At 47.7% G+C, this 24,213-nt stretch overlaps 1 protein-coding gene across 4 annotated transcripts in view; it reads right to left on the bottom strand.

Annotated features, from left to right (window-relative positions):
* The window catches only part of DDHD2 (DDHD domain containing 2), a 1,375,691-nt gene that overhangs the window by 616,132 nt on the left and 735,346 nt on the right, over positions 1 to 24,213 (bottom strand). For 3 of the 4 annotated variants that reach the window (XM_044084314.1, XM_044084317.1, XM_044084316.1), the window contains one exon: positions 508 to 609. In XM_044084314.1, coding sequence (XP_043940249.1) covers positions 508 to 609 — 102 coding nt within the window. The remainder of the gene's footprint in view (positions 1 to 507; positions 610 to 24,213) is intronic. The other variant, XM_044084315.1, reaches the window with a different exon arrangement.

Here is a 24,213-nt window from a genome sequence, read left to right as displayed (position 1 = left end):
CCTGGCAATACACGCAGCTCCCTGTATGGTTCTTTGTGTTCTGTCAACATTGGTAGGGCCTAATCTGTTGTGTGCTGCCTCATACAGTATTGGAAATATTTCCAAATAATTTCTTACTCCATATGCTATCAATCACTTTCAATGCTGCTAAATCTTACTTGCCGCTCACTTATCGAACTCGAACATTCTGTATATTTTTGAAATGTGTGTTGTGTCCATACAGCTGCTTTGCATAGCTCCATGCATCACTTACATCCATGTGGCATATCTTTAGAAAACACATTAATGTAGCACTAAAACATGATCAGTGGACTGCATAAAGCATGCACACATACAGTCATGTTTATTTTGTATATAAAGCATACACAAAACTCCACTACACAATCTCACTTGCTATAATGCTATTCAGGTAAAATATAGGACATAAAAAATTCTTCATGTTTGATAATCAACAAGACTGAAGTAGAAATACTGTATTTGCAAGTTAAGAAAACAGATACTACTCACGTTTACCTTTCGATTTTTTTTGCTTTTTACAAAACTTAGGATTTTCTTCCGTGGGCCCAAAGGTACTCCCAACTCCTTCAGGTCAAGTTCTGTACATAATCTCTACAAAGTGACCGTGCAGAAAGATTAGAAGATCGATATCTGCCACATTATTTCCACACTGCAACAAATCCATACATGCACATGAACAAGAACTTGAAAGGTATTCACCACTGTGTATCACTGCAGTCAAGGGGTGTTAACTGTTGGGCATCACAATAAGGCAGTATGTGCACAACTATAAACCACACAAAAATTACAATTAACTGTCAGTAGTGCTTCCTTCTTATTAATTTATCTTGTGTATCAGTGTGCAAAGTGTCACAAGTACCTCGCAGGAAGGAATACAAAGGCAAAACTTGTCAGTAACTTTGACAAGGTGGTTAAGGGAATGCAAAACCACCTGTCAACTATCAGTTAGCTAACTGTCATTTAATTGACTTTAAAAATACTAATCTTGTAAAAAATTCAAAATAAATTTAATTTCTACACAGTAAATATGTTAATTTCAAGATTGCAGTATTTCAGACATTGATGGAATACTTGGTTTTCAAACAACATGGATTAGGTTACTTAACTACTGTTTGGTCATGTACCTAGTTAATGAATTTGTTCAAAATCACAAAGTACACAGCTGAGGCCTTGGTATGCAAAACTTATCTCCTCAACACTATTAAGTAATAGGTTTCATTACCACATTTGAATTTTGCACTTACTGAGGATGGCACACATATACTTGTGTTCAACCCTGGCCACTGTTTGCATGCAAAAATGTCACCTCAAAACACTGAACCCCACAACCACCAAACCATATCTACTAATACCTAAAACCTGACAACAATGTCTGCTCCGTAAACCACAGTACAATCACAACTATAAAAGTAGGCATCTGCCTCTGTAATGGAAATTTTCATCTATATTTTATTATTATTATTTTAATTTTATTCATCTATTAACCAGTTAAACCCACTAGACATTTCAGGGGTGACCCAGAAGTACAGTCTGGTTAAGTGACTTCTTTACAGTCACAGAGCAGGCAAACAGAGGCCAAGGGAATAAAAAGAGACAATGTGGAAAAATCATTAGCACTTGAAGCCTTAATCTTCTGCACTTGACTACGCAATTGTTGCCATATAGAACAAGCACTGTACACTGTAGTGCAATGCTTGTGCGGATATCAAATGAACATCAAAGTTTTAATGCACAGCTGTTAGTGAATACTCTAAGCAGTCAGTGAACTATCATAGCCTCAACAGGTTCATTTTGAACTACTACTTCTCATTGAGATCAATTTCATTTCTGGTTCACTGAGATCAGGTAATTTCTGTACCACCATTTTAATGGGCCCGACAAGGCTTTACTTTGCTTTTTGAATGAACTACTTCAATTCTAGGTGGTTCTTGCTGGCTTTCTTGTTCTTTCTGAATAACCTCAATCTGGTGAGATTAGTCTGACAGTAGTGGATTTCCTGCAAGTCATATATACCACAGTTAGGGTCTGCAGTATTTTTTGCATGATGACAATCATATGTGTGGTGACAGTTACTGCACAGCACCACTGCTACTTCTCCAATGGCTAAAGAATAAAAAAAAAAAAAAGTTATGCACTCACCACACCGTTCCATCCATGTTGTCCATTTTCATTCTTCCTCGGGGTTTGGATCCGAGACTCAAATCTGACTTTGCAGCTTCTAACAGATCATTGTGTCCAAGAACTCTCAAACTACTCCCTTTACCCATAATGCCCTGTCAACCTAACATCCTTCAGATTGAATTTGCTGCCCCTAGATATAAAGTGGATATAAAAAGTGTACACTTCTTCTTTTGGCTGCTCCTGTTAGGGGTCGCCACAGCGGATCATCTGTTTCCATTTCTTCCTGTTCTCGGCATCTTGCTCTGTCACACCAACCACCTGCATGTCCTCACTCACCACATCCATAAACCTTATCTTAAGCCTTCCTCTTTTCCTGTTACCTGGCAGCTTCATCCTTAACATCTTTTTTCCCAATATACTCTGCATCCCTCCTCAGCACATGTCCAAACCAACATAATCTTGCCTCTCTGGCTTTGTCTCCAAACCTTCCAACCTCGGCTGACCCTCTAATATACTTATTCCTAATCCTGTCCATCCTCGTCACATCCAGTGCAAATCTTAACATCTTTAACTCTGCCATGTCCAGCTCTGACTCCTGCCTTTTTGTCACTGCCACTGTCTCCAACTCATATAACATAGTTGGTCTCACTACCCTTTTGTAGACCTTCCATGTCACTCTTACTGGTACTCGTCTGTCACAAATCACTCCTGACACTCTTCTCCAGGCAGGACTCTTCTTCACCTCTCTTCCACACTCACCATTACTCTGAACTGTTGATCCCAAGTATTTAAACTCATCCACCTTCGCCACCTCTACTCCCTGCATCCTCACCATTCCTCTATCCTCCCTCTCATTCACACACATATATTCTGTCTTAGTCCTGCTGACCTTCATTCCTCTTCTCTCTAGAGCATATCTCCACACACCCATTAAAATGCCAGGTTTTTGTGATGTAAAAAAATGAGACCACAATAAATCATTTCAAAACTTTTCCCATCTTTAATGTGACCTATAACCTGGACAATTCAATTGAAAAACAAACAAATCTGTTAGGGGAAAAAATATAAAAAATAAAAAATGTACAATAAGCTGGTTGCATAAGTGTCCACACCCTTAAACTAAAATTTTGTTGAAGCACCTTTTGATTTAATTACAGCATTCAGTCTACTTGGGTAGGAGTCTATCAACATGGCTTGGCAATATTTGCCCAGTCTTCCTTGCAAAAGCGCTCCAAATTTGTCAGATTGTGAGGGTATCTCTTGTGCACAGTCCTCCTCAGTTCACCCCACAGATTTTCTATTGGAGTTAGGTCTGGGCTCTGGCTGGGCTATTCTAGTACTTTAATTTTCTTCTGGTGAAGCCATTATTTTATTGATTTGGATGTATGCTTGGGGTCACTGTCTTGCTGAAAGGTGAAATTCCTCAATCTTCAGCTTTCTAGCAGACGCCTAAAGGTTTTGGGCCAAAAGTCATTGGTATTTGGAACTGTTCATAATTCCCTCCACCTTGACTAAAGCCCCTAGTTCTAGGTGAAGTAAAGCAACCCCAAAGCATGATACTGCCACCACCACGTGTCATCATGGTGATGGTGTTCTTTTAGTGATGTGAAGTGTTGTTTTTGCGCCAAACATACCTTTTGGAATTGTGGCCAAAAATGTTCAACCTTGGTCTCATCAGACCATAACTTTTAGTTATGTACTCACCATAACTTCAGATGTTTGGGATCCATCTCGCCTACATTCTGACTGATGGGTTCGGAGCCGATCCCTCGGCTCCGACTCGGCACGCTTATGCTATAGAGCGAGGCCTCTAATTGGCTGAGCTATCTTTGTCCCAGGATGCACCACCACTAATCCCCCAGATCTTGCTTGTCCGCATTCATGCACACATGCACAGCTTGTTTATATAACATTGTTAGATGTTTCAAGATGAAACAACAGGATTCGGACCTTCTGATATCCTCTGATCTCCAAGGAAGGGGAAGGAGGGTGGGTTATTAGAATGTAAAGAGATGGATCCCAAACATCTGAAGTTATGGTGAGTATATAACTAAAAGATGTTATGTGATCCTATCTCGCCTACATTCTGACTGATGGGACAGCGTCCTAGCACCTAAATCCGGGTGGCTCATTGGAAAACACTCCTGAGCACTGTGGAACCAAATGAAGCTCGTCCTCTAGATGCCACATCTAATTTGTAGTGAGAAATGAAGGTGTGCGGGAAGACCATGTAGCCAGCACAAATGTCACCAATAGCAAGCTTAGAATGAAATGCTACAAGTAGCCATAGCCCTTGTAGAATGAGCCTTGACAGAGGTGGTAAGCTCTTTGTTAGAATAAATATAAGCTTGAGTAATACAGTCCCTGATCCATTTGGCAATAGTGACCTTTGTGACAGCATTGCCCAATTTGTTTTCTGCAAAGGATACAAACAACTGATCTGTTTTCCTTGATTGTTTGGTCCTATCTAAAACCGTAACTGTCTGTGGACATCTAGTGTGTGGAAAATAAACTCCGCTTTATTGGAGTATTTTGGGAAAAAAACTGGAAGCTCTAACGACTGTTGCAAGCATAAAGTAGAACAGACTTTAGGAACAAAAGAAGGATTTCGTCTGAGGGACACCCTGTCTGTATGAAAAACCAAGTACGGGGGTTTCACTGACAAAGCTTGAAGTTCTGAAACCCTTCTGGCTGAAGTAATCGCCACTAGAAAGGCTGTCTTCCATGATAGAAACTTTAGGTCACAGGTAGCTGCCAGTTCAAAGGGAAAAGAAGTCAAGGCACGTAATACTATATCGAGATCCCATGGAGGTGCAGGATGAGAAATCGGAGGTCTTAATAGAGCATCACCTTTCAAGAAGGTCTTACACAACCTGTTGCTCATTAAAGGTGGGTCTATGGATTCATGAAAATTAGAAATCGCTGCCAATTGTACTTTGATGGTAGAAACTGAAGAGCCTTGATTGAAAAGAGAGGTCAGGAATTTGAGTACTTCTGCCACGGGAGTAGAAATGGGGTCCAGGCCCCGGAGTTGAGCCCAAATAGCAAACCTTTTCCATTTGCTAGAATACAGTTTCTTCGTAGCAGACTTGTGGGCTGAAGATAATATGTGCACCACATCTGGATCCAGTGCATGTCTCCTGACTATCGTCGGAAGAGGAGGAGCCAGGCCGTCAATTTTAAGGTGTGTAGGGACTGGTGTAGTAGTCCCGACTGATGAATCAGTAGGTCTGGGACCTGGTCCAGGAACCATGGACCTTCCAGAGCATGTTTCCGAAGATAGGGAAACCACACTTGACGAGGCCAGTAAGGAGCAATTAAGATCATCTTGCTCCCTAAGAGAGATGCCTTTTGAATCACCCTGGGGAGGAGAGGCACTGGAGGGAAGGCATAAAGGAGGCCGGTGGGCCAAGGATGGACTAATGCGTCCATGGGGCTCTTCCCCGGAGCCGGGGTTAGGGAGAAAAATTCTTTGCACTTCGCATTCAGAGGAGTCGCGAAGAGGTCGCAACACGGAACTCCCCATTCGCTGAAAATTTGCCTTGTAACTGTCATATTCAGAGACCATTCGTGAGGGGAAAGGATGGTTCTGCTCAACCTGTCGGCTATGACATTGGACTTGCCCGGTATGTGAGTAGCCACTATGAAGCGTTTGGTCGAGACTGCCCATTCCCAAACTCTCATGGCTTCTCTGCAAAGAGGATAGGATCTGGTCCCTCCCTGTTTGTTCAGGTACCAGACAACTGACATGTTATCTGAGTGAACTGCAATTACTCCCTGAGGGAGGTAATCGTGAAGGGCTTGAAGGGACAGGAGTACTGCCCTCATTTCTAGGATGTTGATGTGGAGAGGGGTCTCTTCCGGGTGCCATTTGCCTTGGACTGACCTGCCCAGGGAATGCCCCCCCCCCACCCCATCTGGGAGGCATCCGTGGTCAAAGTGGCCGCCGGAGGAGGAAGAACAAAGGGTCGTACCTGATCCAAATTGGAGGACACTAGCCACCAGCGAAGGTCCCGTTTGCAAGATTCTGTGATCCATATGAGATGATTGAGAGGGAGTTCCTGAAAGGACCACTGAGTTGAAAGAAGCCACTGGAGGATTCTCATGTGTAACCTTGCCAAGGGAACTAGCAGAACTGTGGCAGACATCGATCCCAATAGCTGTAGGACCATTCTGGCTGGGGCTTTGGACCTGGGGAGTAAGGCTCGAACCTGATTTTGAATGGTCTGAATACTGTCTGTAGGTAGATAGACCCGCATCTGGTTTGAATCTATCTCTACCCCTATGAATCTTATTCTTTGAGATGGCCGCAACACAGACTTTGGCCAATTGAAGGTGATTCCAAGGGAATTGCCCAGTGATATTGTGGCTTGCAGGCTCTGTAGAAGTAGATGCTTGGAGGTGGCAGTTAGGAGCCAGTCGTCTAGGTATGGAAACACCTGGAATCCTAGACTTCTCAGGTGAGCCGTCACTACTGCCAAGCATTTGGTGAACACCCTGGGGGCTGTGGTGAGACCAAAGGGCAGCGCATGGAACTGAAAATGACTGCCTCCTAGGCTGAAGCGCAAGTGTCTCCTGGATGTTTGATGTATTCTGATATGATAATACGCGTCCTTGAGGTCTATGGAGCACATCCAAACACCTTTCTCCAACAATGGGAGAATGGTTTGTTAAGTGACCATTCGGAACTTGGACTTCTTGACTGAACGGTTTAGGTTGCTTAGGTCCAAAATGGCCCTCAAGTCCCCGGTCTTTTTTGGCACCAAAAAGAATCTTGAGTAAGTCCCTAATCCGATCTGGTCTGCGGGGACCGGTTGGATGCCTCCTTTTTGCAGCAGCTTTGAAACTTCTGAGGCTGCGGTATCCCGTTGACTGGGTGGCGGGTCCGGGATTTCTTTGGACTGAGGGGGGGGGGCAACAGAATGGGATGGAGTAACCTCCGGCGATAATTCGAAGCACCCATCGGTCCTGAGTGATCCCTTCCCAGGCCTTCAGGTGCTTCGAAAAACGACCCCCGACTGGCTCCGGAGCAGCACAGTCAGGCAATCCCTCAGGGACTATGAAAGGCTGAAGAGCCACGAAAGGACTCGCGGTCTCCAGTGTTGCGAGGGCCTCTGCCGCCTCTGGGACGGCGTCTTCCTGATGAATTTCCCCCTCCTCTGCCTCTGGAGGGGGAACCTTCCTGCTGAGAGGGGTAAGACGTCTGAGATCTACGGAACCACATTTTCCCTCCTCTTTTAGCCTTGGGATAAGGCCGAAAGGGAGTGGAAAATCGTGCCCCTACGGCAGTCAGAGTCTTACCCACCTGTTCACAGCGGGTAAGTGTGTCTTTTACCTTGGGCCCAAACAGGGAGGACCCATCAAAGGGGGCGTCGGCAAATGAAGACTTGAAGGCCTCCGTGAAATGACACAGGCGGAGCCAGGCTTGCCTCCGTAGAGCAATGCCTGTACCCGCCGCTCTACTCGCCCCCTCGGCCGCATACGAAATGAGCCTCATGGACGAGTTCGAAATGGACGACATTGTAGCCAGCTGAGATCCAACCGTCTGGGCCAGCTCCTCAGGCAGGTTACCTAAGAGGGTATCGGATAGCTCCTTAATCAGATCCCTCTGAAATCTCATAAAGTGCGTCAGGTAGTTCAAAGACCTCAGAGTAAAGGCCGCTGAACTAAGGGTGCGCTTACCGTACCGATCCATGCTCCTAGACTCCTTATTAGGAGAATGGACGGACGTAGAAGCCTCTGCTACATCTTGCTGGGTAGCAGATGCCACCACCATAGCATCCACAGCCACACCTTTCGTAAGGAACTCTCTGTCCGGGGGCGCCGAGAGAAATTTGTTTGGACGAGCGGGCACCGGTTCCACAGAGTCTGGGTGTTCCCATGCCCTTCGACAGATCAAATCCAAGAGCTCGTCGAAGGGCGGAGACACCCAGGAGGCGGAGGGCTGAGCACCAAAGGCCTTCAGGAACACCGACTCATTAGCAGAGGGAGGTTTGGACTGCCAGCCGCCTCGTTGTTTTAGGGCTTCCAGGATGTCTGCAAAGGAGACATCATCCGAGGACGACTTGGGGGACCCCTCTGCATCATCGAGATCGGTGTCAGATGTCAAAGACTCATCAGGGGAGTCAACGTGCTTCCTCTTGCACTTTCTCTTCCTGGGAGGTTCTTCCGAAGAGGCTTCAGAAGGACCTCCAGGAGGGGGAGAAACCCCAGCGGGGGTAACCTGAGGCCCAGGGGCTCCGCTGTCTACGGACAGGGGGACTGCCAGTCTCCAAATGTAGGGAAGGAATTGGGGAAACTGTGGAGGTAGCCAAAGAAGATTTGGCTAAAGCACTCCTCATAGCCCTGAAGGCGGGACCACCAGAATCCTGGGAGGGTCCCCCCTCCGTGGCCATGACAGTGGATGGTACTCCCACCGCCGATGCACCAAGAGGGAGACTTGGGACCGAAAGGATCAATCCCGAAGCCTCCCCCCCAGGGCCGAAGGAAGAAGTCCGTGCACTGAACTCCGACCCAAGAGCCGGAGTCGGAGCAAGGGTCGGGCCTGACCCTAACACCTCCACTGGTTCCACCAGCACCTGCTCCAACGGTGCCAAAGCTGTTGGAGGAGGAAGTACAGTAGGGGAGTGGACCATCGGCTCTGAAGGCAAATGGGCTGGAGCCGAAACCATCTTTTGGAACACTGGAGACTGGAAGAGTCGAAGGAGCACCCTGTCGATGTCTGAATCAGACATCTTGGATGATCTCGAGGATATCGATCGGGCCCGAACCGATTTCTCCATCGGCTTTAAAGGGCTCGGGGACCGGCTCCGAAATGACTCAACAATTATCGGCTCCGAGGAAACCTTCAATGAAATTTCCCTCGGTGCCGATAAGGACTTCGGCTCCGAGGGGGAAGTGTCTGAGCCGATGACCCTTATCGGCTCCAATATCAGTGGAGCGATGAGGGTGACCCGCCTCTCTATGCCCCAGACCTCGGCTCCGAAACCAGAGGGGTCGAGGCTGGAGGCATCGAGGCAGACCGTTCCGACCTCGGCTCCGAAGTCCGTGGAGCCGATGGAGAAGTCTGCTTAGTTTTCTTAGCCATCGGTTCCGACTGACTGGTTGGAGCCGGCGCTTTCCTCTTTTTAGAAGGAGACGGAGAGGAAGATAAAGCCTCCTCGAAGGAAGGCTTGATTAATCCTTTGAGGATTCATTTGTTTTTCCTCTCCTGGAGGACTCTGGAGGAAAACGCATGGCATACACTGCACGATTCCTGCAGATGTTTAGCGCCAAGACAATAGACGCACGAGGAGTGGTCGTCCATTATGGACATTTTGAAGCCACACCTCGTGCACTTTTTAAACCCGGAGGGTTTATGTTCTTTAGACATGTTCCTACAAAAAACAGACAACAACAGTAACTTAAGAGTTTGACACACAGTAACAAAATATGTATGCCACTAACTCAGAAAATATTTAAACTAAAGAACCTTCTTTTTTTTTTTTTTTTTTTATATACACACAAGATTGTGAGAAAGAGAAAAAAAGGGGAAAAAAGAAGGGTCAAGACCCTCTAACTCAAATGGGTACTTGACCCACACACAACCACTAAAGTAGTAGTAACCACAGGGGAAGGCCCCTCTAACTTAAACGGAACCTTCTCTGACAGGAAAATAAACGAAAATTTCAATCAAACTGCTAGAAAACACTCGTACACAAAGAATAGCCGTTAAAATAGCTTTTGGGTTTAAATGAAGCAAATACTGACAGGAAAAAAACCTAATATATAGTACTTAGCCCAGCCAATGTTGAGACCACGTCCAAGCTCTGTAAGCAGCAAACGAGATCTGGGGGATTAGTGGCGGTGCATCCTGGGACAAAGATAGCTCAGCCAATTAGAGGCCTCGCTCTATAGCATAAGCGTGCCGAGTCGGAGCCGAGGGATCGGCTCCGAACCCATCAGTCAGAATGTAGGCGAGATAGGATCACATAACATCAGACTTTAGGAACAAAAGAAGGATTTGGTCTGAGGGACACCCTGTCTGTATGAAAAACCAAGTACGGGGGTTTCACTGACAAAGCTTGAAGTTCTGAAACCCTTCTGGCTGAAGTAATCGCCACTAGAAAGGCTGTCTTCCATGATAGAAACTTTAGGTCACAGGTAGCTGCCGGTTCAAAGGGAAAAGAAGTCAAGGCACGTAATACTATATCGAGATCCCATGGAGGTGCAGGATGAGAAATCGGAGGTCTTAATAGAGCAGCACCTTTCAAGAAGGTCTTACACAACCTGTTGCTCATTAAAGGTGGGTCTATGGATTCATGAAAATTAGAAATCGCTGCCAATTGTACTTTGATGGTAGAAACTGAAGAGCCTTGATTGAAAAGAGAGGTCAGGAATTGGAGTACTTCTGCCACGGGAGTAAAAATGGGGTCCAGGCCCCGGAGTTGAGCCCAAATAGCAAACCTTTTCCATTTGCTAGAATACAGTTTCTTCGTAGCAGACTTGTGGGCTGAAGATAATATGTGCACCACATCTGGATCCAGTGCATGTCTCCTGACTATCGTCGGAAGAGGAGGAGCCAGGCCGTCAATTTTAAGGTGTGTAGGGACTGGTGTAGTAGTCCCGACTGATGAATCAGTAGGTCTGGGACCTGGTCCAGGAACCATGGACCTTCCAGAGCATGTTTCCGAAGATAGGGAAACCACACTTGACGAGGCCAGTAAGGAGCAATTAAGATCATCTTGCTCCCTAAGAGAGATGCCTTTTGAATCACCCTGGGAGGAGAGGAACTGGAGGAAGGCATAAAGGAGGCCGGTGGGCCAAGGATGGACTAATGCGTCCATGGGGCTCTTCCCGGAGCCGGGTTAGGGAGAAAAATTCTTTGCACTTCGCATTCAGAGGAGTCGCGAAGAGGTCGCAACACGGAACTCCCCATTCGCTGAAAATTTGCCTTGTAACTGTTATATTCAGAGACCATTCGTGAGGGGAAAGGATGGTTCTGCTCAACCTGTCGGCTATGACACTGGACTTGCCCGGTATGTGAGTAGCCACTATGAAGCGTTTGGTCGAGACTGCCCATTCCCAAACTCTCATGGCTTCTCTGCAAAGAGGATAGGATCTGGTCCCTCCCTGTTTGTTCAGGTACCAGACAACTGACATGTTGTCTGAGTGAACTGCAATTACGCCCTGAGGGAGGTAATCGTGAAGGGCATGAAGGGACAGGAGTACTGCCCTCATTTCTAGGATGTTGATGTGGAGAGGGGTCTCTTCCGGGTGCCATTTGCCTTGGACTGACCTGCCAAGGAAATGCCCCCCCCCACCCCATCTGGGAGGCGTCCGTGGTCAAAGTGGCCGCCGGAGGAGGAAGAACAAAGGGTCGTACCTGATCCAAATTGGAGGACACTAGCCACCAGCGAAGGTCCCGTTTGCAAGATTCTGTGATCCATATGAGATGATTGAGAGGGAGTTCCTGAAAGGACCACTGAGTTTAAAGAAGCCACTGGAGGATTCTCATGTGTAACCTTGCCAAGGGAACTAGCAGAACTGTGGCAGACATCGATCCCAATAGCTGTAGGACCATTCTGGCTGGGGCTTTGGACCTGGGGAGTAAGGCTCGAACCTGATTTTGAATGGTCTGAATTCTGTCTGTAGGTAGATAGACCCACATCTGGTTTGAATCTATCTCTACCCCTATGAATCTTATTCTTTGAGATGGCCGCAACACAGACTTTGGCCAATTGAAGGTGATTCCAAGGGAATTGCCCAGTGATATTGTGGCTTGCAGGCTCCGTAGAAGTAGATGCTTGGAGGTGGCAGTTAGGAGCCAGTCGTCTAGGTACGGAAACACCTGGAATCCTAGACTTCTCAGGTGAGCAGTCACTACTGCCAAGCATTTGGTGAACACCCTGGGGGCTGTGGTGAGACCAAAGGGCAGCGCACGGAACTGAAAATGACTGCCTCCTAGGCTGAAGCGCAAGTGTCTCCTGGATGTTTGATGTATTCTGATATGATAATACGTGTCCTTGAGGTCTATGAAGCACATCCAAACACCTTTCTCCAACAATGGGAGAATGGTTTGTAAAGTGACCATTTGGAACTTGGACTTCTTGACTGAACGGTTTAGGTTGCTTAGGTCCAAAATGGCCCTCAAGTCCCCGGTCTTTTTTGGCACCAAAAAGAATCTTGAGTAAGTCCCTAATCCGATCTGGTCTGCGGGGACCGGTTGGATGACTCCTTTTTGCAGCAGCTTTGAAACTTCTGAGGCTGCGGTATCCCGTTGACTGGGTGGCGGGTCAGGGATTTTTTTGGACTGAGTGGGGGGGGGGGCAAAAGAATGGGATGGAGTAACCTCCGGCGATAATTCGAAGCACCCATCGGTCCTGAGTGATCCCTTCCCAGGCCTTCAGGTGCTTGACGACCCCGACTGGCTCCGGAGCAGCACAGTCGGGCAATCCCTCAGGGACTATGAAAGGCTGAAGAGCCACGAAAGGACTCGCGGTCTCCAGTGTTGCGAGGGCCTCTGCCGCCTCTGGGACGGCGTCTTCCTGATGAATTTCCCCCTCCTCTGCCTCTGGAGGGGGAACCTTCCTGCTGAGAGGGGTAAGACTTCTGAGATCTACGGAACCACATTTTCCCTCCTCTTTTAGCCTTGGGATAAGGCCGAAAGGGAGTGGAAAATCGTGCCCCTACGGCAGTCAGAGTCTTACCCTCCTGTTCACAGCGGGTAAGTGTGTCTTTTACCTTGGGCCCAAACAGGGAGGACCCATGAAAGGGGGCGTCGGCAAATGAAGACTTGAAGGCCTCCGTGAAATGACACAGGCGGAGCCAGGCTTGCCTCCGCCGAGCAATGCCTGTACCCGCCGCTCTACTCGCCCCTTCGGCCGCATACGAAATGAGCCTCATGGACGAGTTCGAAATGGACGACATTGTAGCCAGCTGAGATCCAACCGTCTGGGCCAGCTCCTCAGGCAGGTTACCTAAGAGGGTATCGGATAGCTCCTTAATCAGATCCCTCTGAAATCTCGTAAAATGCGTCAGGTAGTTCAAAGACCTCAGAGTAAAGGCCGCTGAACTAAGGTGCGCTTATCGTACTGATCCATGCGCCTAGACTCCTTATTAGGAGGATGGACGGACGTAGAAGCCTCTGCTACATCTTGCTGGGTAGGAGATGCCACCACCATAGCATCCACAGCCACACCTTTCGTAAGGAACTCTCTGTCCGGGGGCGCAGAGAGAAATTTGTTTGGACGAGCGGGCACCGGTTCCACAGAGTCTGGGTGTTCCCACGCCCTTCGACAGATCAAATCCAAGAGCTCAAGGAGGCGGAGACACCCAGGAGGCGGAGGGCTGAGCCCCGAAGGCCTTCAGGAACACTGACTCATCAGCAGAGGGAGGTTTGGACTGCCAGCCGCCTCGTTGTTTTAGGGCTTCCAGGATGTCTGCAAAGGAGACATCATCTGAGGATGACTTGGGGGACCCCTCTGCATCATCGAGATCAGTGTCAGATGTCAAAGACTCGTCAGGGGAGTCAACGTGCTTCCTCTTGCACGTTCTCTTCCTGGGAGGTTCTTCAAGAGGCTTCAGAAGGACCTCCAGGAGGGGAGAAACCCCAGCGGGGGTAACCTGAGGCCCAGGGGCTCCGCTGTCTACAGACAGGGGGACTGCCAACGACCCAGTCTCCAAATGTAGGGAAGGAGCTGGGGAAACTGTGGAGGTAGCCAAAGAAGATTTGGCTAAAGCACTCCTCATAGCCCTGAAGGCGGGACCACCAGAATCCTGGGAGGGTCCCCCCTCCGTGGCCACGACAGTGGACGGTACTCCCGCCGCCGACGCACCAAGAGGGAGACTTGGGACCGAAAGGATCAATCCCGAAGCCTCCCCCCCAGGTCCGAAGGAAGAAGTCCGTGCACTGAACTCCGACCCAAGAGCCGGTCGGAGCGAGGGTACGGCCTGACCGTCACACCTCCCCTGGTTCCACCAGCACCTGCTCCAACGGTGCCGAAGCTGTTGGAGGAGGAAGTACAGTAGGGGAGTGGACCATCGGCTCCGAAATCAAATGGGCTGGAGCCGAAACCATCTTTTGGAACACCGGAGACTGGAAGAGTCGAAGGAGCACCCTGTCGATGTCCGAATCAGACATCTTGGATGATCTCGAGGATATCGATTGGGCCCGAACCGATTTCTCCATCGGCTCCGAAGGGCTCGGGGACCGGCTCCGAAATGACTCAACAATTATCGGCTCCGAGGAAACCTTCAATGAAATTTCCCTCGGTGCCGATAAGGACTTCGGCTCCGAGGGGGAAGTGTCTGAGCCGATGACCCTTATCGGCTCCTATCAGTGGAGCCGATGAGGGTGACCCGCCTCTCGATGCCCCAGACCTCGGCTCCGAAACCAGAGGGGTCGAGGCTGGAGGCATCGAGGCAGACCGTTCCGACCTCGGCTCCGAAGTCCATGGAGCCGATGGAGAAGTCTGCTTAGTTTTCTTAGCCGTCGGTTCCGACTGACTGGTCGGAGCCAGCGCTTTCCTCTTTTTAGAAGGAGATGGAGAGGAAGATAAAGCCTCCTCGAAGGAAGGCTTGATTAATCCTTTGAGGATTCATTTGTTTTTCCTCTCCTTGAGGACTCTGGAGGAAAACGCATGGCATACACTGCACGATTCCTGCAGATGTTTAGCGCCAAGACAATAGACGCACGAGGAGTGGTCGTCCGTTATGGACATTTTGAAGCCACACCTCGTGCACTTTTTAAACCCGGAGGGTTTATGTTCTTTAGACATGTTCCTACAAAAAACAGACAACAGTAACTTAAGGGTTTGACACACAGGAACAAAATATGTATGCCACTAACTCAGAAAATATTTAAACTAAAGAACCTTTTTTTTTTTTTTTTTTTATACACACAAGATTGTGAGAAAGAGAAAAAAAGGGAAAAAAGGAGGGTCAAGACCCTCTAACTCAAACGGGTACTTGACCCACACACAACCACTAAAGTAGTAGTAACCACAGGGGAAGGCCCCTCTAACTTAAACGGAACCTTCTCTGACAGGAAAATAAACGAAAATTTCAATCAAACTGCTAGAAAACACTCATACACAAAGAATAGCCATTAAAACAGCTTTTGGGTTTAAATGAAGCAAATACTGACAGGAAAAAAAGCCTAATATATAGTACTTAGCCCAGCCAATGTTGAGACCACGTCCAAGCTCTGTAAGCGGCAAACGAGATCTGGGGGATTAGTGGTGGTGCATCCTGGGACAAAGATAGCTCAGCCAATTAGAGGCCTCGCTCTATAGCATAAGCGTGCCGAGTCGGAGCCGAGGGATCGGCACTGAACCCATCAGTCAGAATGTAGGCGAGATAGGATCACATAACATCACATTTTCCCACATGCTTTTGGGAGTCTTGATGTATTGTTTTGCAAATTTTAGACAATCCTGGATGTTTTTCTGTATAAGAAAAGGCTTCCATCTTGCAACCCTACCCCATAGTCCAGACATATGGAGAATACAGGAGATTGTTGTCACATGTAGTACAAAATCAGTACTTGCCAGAAATTCCTGCAGCTCCTTCAGTGTTACGGTAGGTCTCTTGGCAGCCTCCCTGACCAGTTTTCATCTCGTCTTTTCATCAATTTTGGAGGGACATCCAGTTCTTTGCAACGTCACATTTTCTCCACTTTTTGATGACTGTTTCACTATGTTCCATGGTATATCCAATGCTGTAGAAATTTTTTTGTACCCTTCTCCTGACTAATAACCTTTCACCAATGAGATCTTTTTGCTGCTTTGTAAGCTCTCTGCGAACCATGGCTTTTGCTGTAGCAGACAACTGAGTAATTGTCAGGAAAATCCTACTAGGACAGCTGAAATTTATTTGGGGTTAATCAGCGTCTCTAATTGATGGGAGGTGTGTACCCAAGAAGACGGAATGCTGTAATTAAATCAAAAGATGCTTCAACAAAGTATTAGTTTAAGGGTGTGCACACTTATGCAACCAGCTTATTGTATGTTTTTTATTTTTTATATTTTTTCCCCTAACACATCTGTTTTTCAACTGACTTGGACAGGTTATAAGTCACATTAAAGGTGGGAAAAGGTTTGAAATGATTTATTGTGGTCTAATTTGTTTATATCACAAAACCTGGGATTTTAACAAGTGTGTGTGCACTTTTTATATCCACTGTACAAGAACAACCTTTTACAAACATTACCAAAGGCAGAAAGGTAGAAAAGAAATTGGAGCTCAAACAAGGAACACAGGTTCCTATACAACACTTAGGTCCATCCAGAAGCAGAGAGGGGGCAGGCAGGCATGAAGTTGAGGAAGAATTTAAATGGACAACACAAATGGAATGTTATGGTGAGCACATAATTTTTTTTATCTGATGTTGTCCTTTTCATTCATTCCTCAGCTGACGGGACAGAGTCCCCAGCTACTATAACCTTGGGAGGCCCTCATGGAAGGATATTATGGAGTACTGCAGAGCTAAAGGCCACTCTGTTCTTGGAAATCAAATCTAATTTGTAATGAGCAGTAAAGGTGCGAGAATTAGCCCAAGCTGCAGCTGCACAAATGTCATCTAAGGAAGCCCTTGACCAAAAGGCTGAAGAAACTGCTACAGACCTTGTGGAATGAGCTTTAGGAGGTTTGGGCAAGGTTAAACCTTTTTCACCATAAACAAAGGAGATGCAATCAGTTAATCATCTGGCCAATGTAACTTTGGATAACGGTTTGCCCAATCTATAGCGAGAAAAGGAAGCAAATAACTGGTCAGATTTCCTTCAGTCTTGGGTTCTGTGAAGGTAAAAGCAAAGTTGTCTATCCATATTTAAAAAGTGGAGTTTACAGTCTCTCTTATTTGGAAAGTTAGGAAAGAAGACTGGTAGATTAATGACCTGGTTTATGTTGGGCTCAGAAGCTACTTTTGGCAAGAAAGATGGATTTGTTCTCAAGAACACGCCGTCTTTATGAAAAAGCAGGTAAGAAATTTTAGAAGATAGAGCCTGGAGCTCGAATACTCCTCTAGCTGATGTAATAGTGACCAACATTATGGTTTTCCAAGAAAAAAAAAAGTAAGTTCTGCTTCTGCAAAAGGTTCAACTGGAGCTTGTGCCAAAGCCTTAAGTACGATAGTTAAATCTCAAGGAGAAGCAGGATCCTTTAATTGGGGGGGGGGGGTTGATAAGTAGAAAGGCTCCCTTAAGAAAGAGCTTTTCATAGTTTAGATGATACAAATTTAGAATTATTTTCCCCCAACTGGAAATAAGAAATGGCAGCCAAGTGAACATTAATATTTGAAAAACTCGGCCCATCATTGAAAATAGAAGCTAAAAATTCAAGGATAGATGGCACCAGTGCTGAAAAAGGATCCAGGTCCTTGCTAAGGGTCCAGAAAATAAGAAGTTATGTACCCACCATAACGTTCCATCTGAGTAGTTCTACTTCATTTGTCTTCAACCTGTGGGTCTTTGGATCCACATCGGCTCCAACACGGCTGCATTTTTCAGCTATGGCTCTGAGCTCCATGCTCCTCCCCTTACCCATAATGCCCACCCTGTCTCCCTTCTCCCTTCAGATCGAGTTTGCTGCCTAACAGGTATCAGACACTCGACCCAATGACACCTTATCATCAAACACCAATCGTCACAAAAAGAACCTCAGCCTGGACAGGACCAAGGATCCCAACAATAACCGTCCAGTACAAAGGACATATCATATCCCAAAGGTAAGGTAGGGGGGGGACGGTTGAAGACAAATGAAGTAGAACTACTCAGATGGAACGTTATGGTGAGTACATAACTTCTTTATCTGAAGTAGTTTACTTCATTTGCTCTTCAACCTGTGGGACAGAGTCCCCAGCTACCTAACTCTTGGGAGGCCCTCATGGAAGAATATTCAGAAGCACCGCAGAGCCGAAGGATGCTCTACTCCTAGAGATCAAATCCAATTTGAAATGAGAGATAAAGGTATGAGAGGAGGCCCAAGTAGCAGCTGAACAAATACCATGCAGAGAGACCCTAGACCAAAAGGCCGCTGACGTAGCCATAGAGTGGGTCGAATGAGCCTTCACTTTTCCTGGCAGAGATAAACCTCTTTGAATAAGCTCAGCCAATGCACTGTGAAATCCAGCAAGCAAATGTCACTTCTGAAACAGGTTTACCAAAGAAGGGCTTGGCATAGGACACAAAAAGTTGATCAGACTTGCGGAATGGTTTAGTCCTGTGAAGATAAAACCTTAACTGCCTATGTACGTCCAGTAAATGTAATTTGTATTCCCCTTTGTTCTGGTAGTTAGGAAAAAATACTGGCAAATTAATGGTCTGATTAATATTGGCTTCTGAAGCTACCTTAGGAAGGAAGGATGGGTTAGTGTGTAGCGACACTATCTTTACAGACAATCACATAAGGGACTTTGATAGAAATAGCTTGAAGTTCCGACACCCTTCTAGCAGATGTGATTGCAACCAAGAAGGCAGATTTCCAAGTCAAAAATTGCAGATCCACAGATGCTGCAGGATCAAAGTGGGGGGGGGGGGACCAATGCCTGCAACAGTAAGGTGAGGTTCCATGGCAGAATCAGGTCCTTAACAGGGACACTGGGAACTAACTTTGGGCAGCATGATGCCAGGGAATCTTCTTAGGCTAGGCTTATATAGGCTCCAGGGCCGTTAGCCTAGTACACACCCTATGAACCTAACCGGGGGTCTGAGAAGAAAGCCACCTTTGAGAAAGGTTTTACAAAGTTTAAAAGAAACCAGTGAAGACATGTTTACCCCAACATGAAAGTTACAAATGGCTGCTAGTTGGGCTTTCACCATAAAGGAACTAGTGCCCTGTTGTTAAATACTAGCCAGAAAATCTAAAACTGGCAAAAGCAGAGCAGTGAAAGGATCCAAAGACCTCTGATTGGCCCATATAGAAAAGCATTTCCATTTACTATGGTAGACTTTTCTGGCAGACTATTTATGAGCCGCTACCAGAATGGACTTAACAGGAGATGACAGAATGGGAGTCCTAATAATCATGGGAACTGGAGCAGTCAAGCAGTGAGCTTCAGACTGTCCAGATCTGGATGAGGGATCCCCGAAGGATGTGAGAGCAGATCCGGGACCGGATCCAAGGTCCATGGTGGAACAACTAGATGACACCCGAGTAAGAGAAACCAAACCTGTCAAGGCCAGAATGGGGCGATGAGGATCACAGTGCTCCCCAGTCTTTGGGCTTTCTGTACAAACTTCGACATAAGGGGAAGAGGAGGATATGCATAAAGAAGCCTGGGAGGCCAAGCATGAATCAGAGCATCTCTGGGGGCTTCCCCCGGCGGGGGGTTCAGAGTAAAAAACTCACTGCATTTCACATTGGAAGGAGATGCAAAGAGATCGTAGCAAGGATGACCCCACTCTAGAAAGATCTGTTCTGCTACTGAAGGGTTCAGAGACCACTCGTAAGGCATCAGGATCGATCTGCTGAGCCTGTCCGCTAGAATGGTGGATCATCCCGGGATGTGTGTTGCCACCAAAAAGTGACCGGTGGAGGTCGCCCATTCCCACGCCCTCAAGGCCTCTCGACATAAGGGATAAGATCTGGTTCTCCAGTGTTTGTTGATATACCAGACCACTGACATATTGTTCATCTGAACTGCAATTGTTCCCAGAGGAAGATGAGCATGAAGGGCCTGCAACGCAAAAAGAACCGCTCTCATCTCTAGAACACTGATGTGCAGATAGGTCTCGGAAATGGACCACATGCCTTGGACCATCTTTCCTGAGCAGTGTCCCCCCCCCACCCTACTAGGGAGGTGTCCATGGTCACCACTGTCTTGGGGAAAGCAGGTTGAAACGGACATCCCTTGAGGAAATCCAGGGACTGAATCCGCCATCAAAGGGAGTCCCTGCATGCTTTTGAAATTCTCACCGGAAAAGACAATGGAAGGTCTAACAGTGACCACTGAACTGCCAGTGTCCACTGCAGCACCCTCATATGAAGGCAAGTCATTGGAAGATTTATCATGGCCGCCATTGAAGCTAGAGCCCTTAACACTGCTTTGGCTGTTGGTAAATGGGTCTGAAGAATGTGTAAGATGTGTAACCTCAAGCTGCGTATCCTGTCTGATGTGAGGAACACCTTCGTTTGTATTGTGTCCGGCCGTGCCTCGATGAAATCTAAAATCTGAACCAGGAGAAGAGCTACTTGTTCATACTGATTGCAATGTCCAACTTTGTTGGCTAGCTGAAGGATGGAGTCCCTGGCCTGATATAGTAGATGCTCTGAAGGGGCAGTAAAGAGACAATTGTCCAGGTACGGAAAGACCTGTCTGCCCTGAAGCCTCAGGTGAGCCACTACTACCATCATTACCCTTGTTGAACACCCGGGGGGCTGTGGTGAGGCATAAGGGGATGGCTCAAAATTGGTAATGATTGGCTCCCAGATGGAAGCAAAGGAACCTCCGGGAGCGCCTGTCCATCTTGATGTAATAGTACACGTCCTGGAGGTCGACTGAGCACATTCAGTCTCTGGCCTGCAGATAGGGCAGGACAGATTGAATCGTGACCCTCCAGAATTTTGTCTTGGTTACTGATAGGTTCAGTTTGGACAGATCCAATATTGGTCTGAGGTCCCCTGTCTTTTTTGGCACTAAAAAGAACCTGGAATAAACCCAGATCCAGACTGGTCTGGGGGTACCAATTGGATGACTTGCTTTATTAGCAGTGAGTCTACCTGCACTGCTGCCTCCTCCCGCTGCGTGGGTGGAACGTCCGGGAGGGCTTTGTTGGCTGGGGGAGGATCCTTGAACAGAATGAAATATCCTTTGGATATGACTCGCAGCACCCACTGATCCGTAGCGATGGACTCCCATGCTAGTGGGTGTAGCAACAAGCAACCCCCGAATGCCTCTAAAGATGGACAGCTGGGAAACCCCTCAGGGCTGCTGCCCAGGTTTATCCGAGAAAGGTTCTCAAAACTCGAAATTCTTAGGACCCCCTCTCTGCCTCTAGGGGGGCATCTATCATATCCCCCTCTGCCTCTGAGGGAAGTTGAGTCCTGAGCTTCATGGGAAAATACCCAAGACTTGTGATACCACATCTTCTTCTGGCCTCGCTGGTTCCTACAAAAGGACCTTTGAGGTGGTGAAAAGCAGATTCCGACAGCAGACAGTGTCTTCCCATCCTTCTCGCTCTGGACCAAAGTCTCTCTGACTGTCTTCCCAAAAAGGGAAGAACCATCATAAGGGGCATTGGTAAAAGATGCCTTGAAGAGTTCCGAGAACTGACATAAGCAGAACCAGGCGTGACACCGGATGGGAATGCCTGACCCCACCGCCCATGTGGCTTCCTCCATGACATGGGAAAGCAAGCACATAGATGTGTTGGCTACACCTTTTAGGGTGGCCATTCATGCATCGAATGTCTTCTTGTCCTCTGCTGACATGGACCCTGGGGTCAATTCCGAGACTTCCCTGACCAGATCTCTCTGCAGTTGAATTACATGCACTATGTAGTTCAGTGCCCTCACACCGAAGGTCGCTGAAGCATAAACTGGATTCCCAAAACAATCCAAAGTTCTCGACTCTCAGTCAGGCAGGTGGACCGTGGAGCTCTCCTGGGTGAGTTCCTTTTAGGTGGCCACCACCACCATCATAGCATCTACAGGGGACCTATTGTGCCATTGTAGCTTGTCTGTGGGGGGCTTAAGACTTGTCTGGGTGCTTGGGTATTGGCTCTATGGTGTCCGGCTCTTTCCCACACCCTAGATGTTATCCACTCCACAAGTGGGTCGGCAGGAGGGGACACACCCAAGAGGTAGATGGGCTTGAGCCGAATGCCTCCAGAAACACGGACTTGTCAGAGGTTGGTTTTGGGGTGGACCCCCACCTTTGGCAAAGGATCTCCATGATGTCTCCAAAGGAGAAATCCTCGAGGGGGGCTGATCTTGGGGAACCTTCCCCTTCATCCAGGTCATTGTCTTCAGTGAGGGACTCTGGAGGAGAGTCCAAATGCCTCCTTTTACATGTATGCTTGCGGGGGGTCTCCTCAGGGAGGACTGTCTGGGGAGGTCTCACAAGCGGGTTGTTCCAAGGGCGGAACTTCCTGGGGCACTATTGGCTAAAGGCTGTCCCTGAGATGGCAAGATGGTCGAAACCACACAAGGCCAGGGGGGGTCTGGACGGACTCCAAAGACGAAATGGTCAGAGACCTTGACCCTGTGGAAACCCTCTCCACCATGTCAAATGCCGAGGGGGAATGGACCTACTGGGCTGACCTAGTGGAAGCTGCTCCCCCCGATACAACCAGACAGCCTGAGCCGAGCCCATGGGAGCCAAGATGTCCAGTGGAATGCTTCTCTTCAAGAAGCTCAAAGTAAAGAGCACTCCCTCAGATCTGACCCAGAGGCTACTGCTCTGAGAGCTCGGATCTGATCTAGTCAGATCAGACACACTCAAGGCACTGGCCGGTGTCGAGGTACAGGATTTGAGTGCGTATAAATCTCCGCATCATCTTGTCCATCTCCACTTCAGACAAGCTCCGAGTAGAGTGGGAGTACACCGCCGAAATAGGCCAGGAAAGCAGATCTGGAGAAGGCCTAGGGAGCGACCGACTAACTTGTACCTTGGCTCAGGTGAGAACCTGGGGGACCTGAGCTGAGGTGTTCCTGGCCTGGAAATTAACCTTCGGCAGAGGGCCAGCCTCCGACAAGCAGTCGGGGGATCGCTTGCACTGCCTGTCCTTCTTGGCTTTATCCTCTTCCCTGGACCTCTTGGAGGGAGGATGAGTCCCAGAGGCCATAAAGGGGGAAGACGAAGCAGCAGCTATTGCTTTCCCAGCAGGGGAAGGTGGGACCTCGGTCCCACCAGGAGAGGGCAACAGGCCCTTAAGGATCGGTTTGTCCTGCCTGTCCTTAAGTGCCCTGGGATTAAACCGAGCGCAAATAGGACAGGGGGACTGGAGGTGAGGCAACCCCAAGCAAACCACATACAGAGTGTGGCCATCAGCAGGAGAAAGCTTATGGCCACAATCTGTGCACCTTTTGAAGCCTGGCTTCAGGGCATCTGCCATGCCTTAGCAGGCCCAACGTGCACACACACACACACACACACACACACACACACACACACACACACACACACACACACACACACACTACGCAAAAAGAAAAGAGGGGAGGAAAGATAGCAAAGCCTACTTACTACTACTTTTTTTTAAAAAAAATTTGCGCTATAGATAACCCCGAAAGGTATAGAAAAGGGTTGAAAGAGAAATTAGATAAAGAAAGGCCAAAAAAGGAACAAATTACTGTTTCAGAAAACTCCCAAACACTCTGGAGCTTGGACCATGCTACTTCCTCTCAGGTGGCAAACATCTGCGGGAGAAGGGAGATGGGGGGCATCATGGGTAAGGGGAGGTGCAGGAAGCTCGGAGCTGTAGCTGGAAAATGCGACCGTGTAGGATCCGATGTGGATCCGACGACCCACAAGTTGAAGAGCAAATAAAGTAAACTACTTCAGATCAAACTTTTTCCATTTACTCTTGTAAATCTTTCTATTAGAACCTTTTTTTAGAGGGTAACAATATATGGCAGATTAGGGAGGAGAGCCTGGACTGTCTAGGAATCAATGGAATTGGAGAAACCATGCATTTAGTTTGAGGTCTGCTAAGTCTGGATGAGTCATGCCAACTGGATGAGACACGAGGTCTGGAGTGAGATCCAGTATCCAGGGCAGATGAAGAAGGTGAGGCCAGAGGAAGGGGACCAAATCTGATGAGGCCAAAACAGGGCAATGAAGATTACTGTGCCCTTCAACCAAAATGTCTTCTGTAGAAATTTGAGAATTAAAGGTAATGGTGAGTAAGCATAGAGAAGACCATAGGATCAATGGTAGAGTAGAGCAGCTCTCTGTGCCCCCCCCCCCCGGTGGGATCAGGGCAAAGAACATGCTGCACTTTACCAATGGTAGACTAGAGCATCTCTTTGTGCCCCCCCGGTGGGATCAGGGCAAAGAACATGCTGCACTTTTTGTTGAGGGGAGAAGAAAACAGATCACAGCAGGGTTGACCCCATCGATGGAAAACCCTTTCCGACACTTTGGAACTGACA

This window comes from Protopterus annectens, chromosome 9.part0 (genome assembly GCF_019279795.1).
Source record: "Protopterus annectens isolate FY-2018-M chromosome 9.part0, PAN1.0, whole genome shotgun sequence".
NCBI lineage: Eukaryota > Metazoa > Chordata > Ceratodontiformes > Protopteridae > Protopterus > Protopterus annectens.
This window is presented reverse-complemented; position numbering and strand designations above follow the sequence as displayed.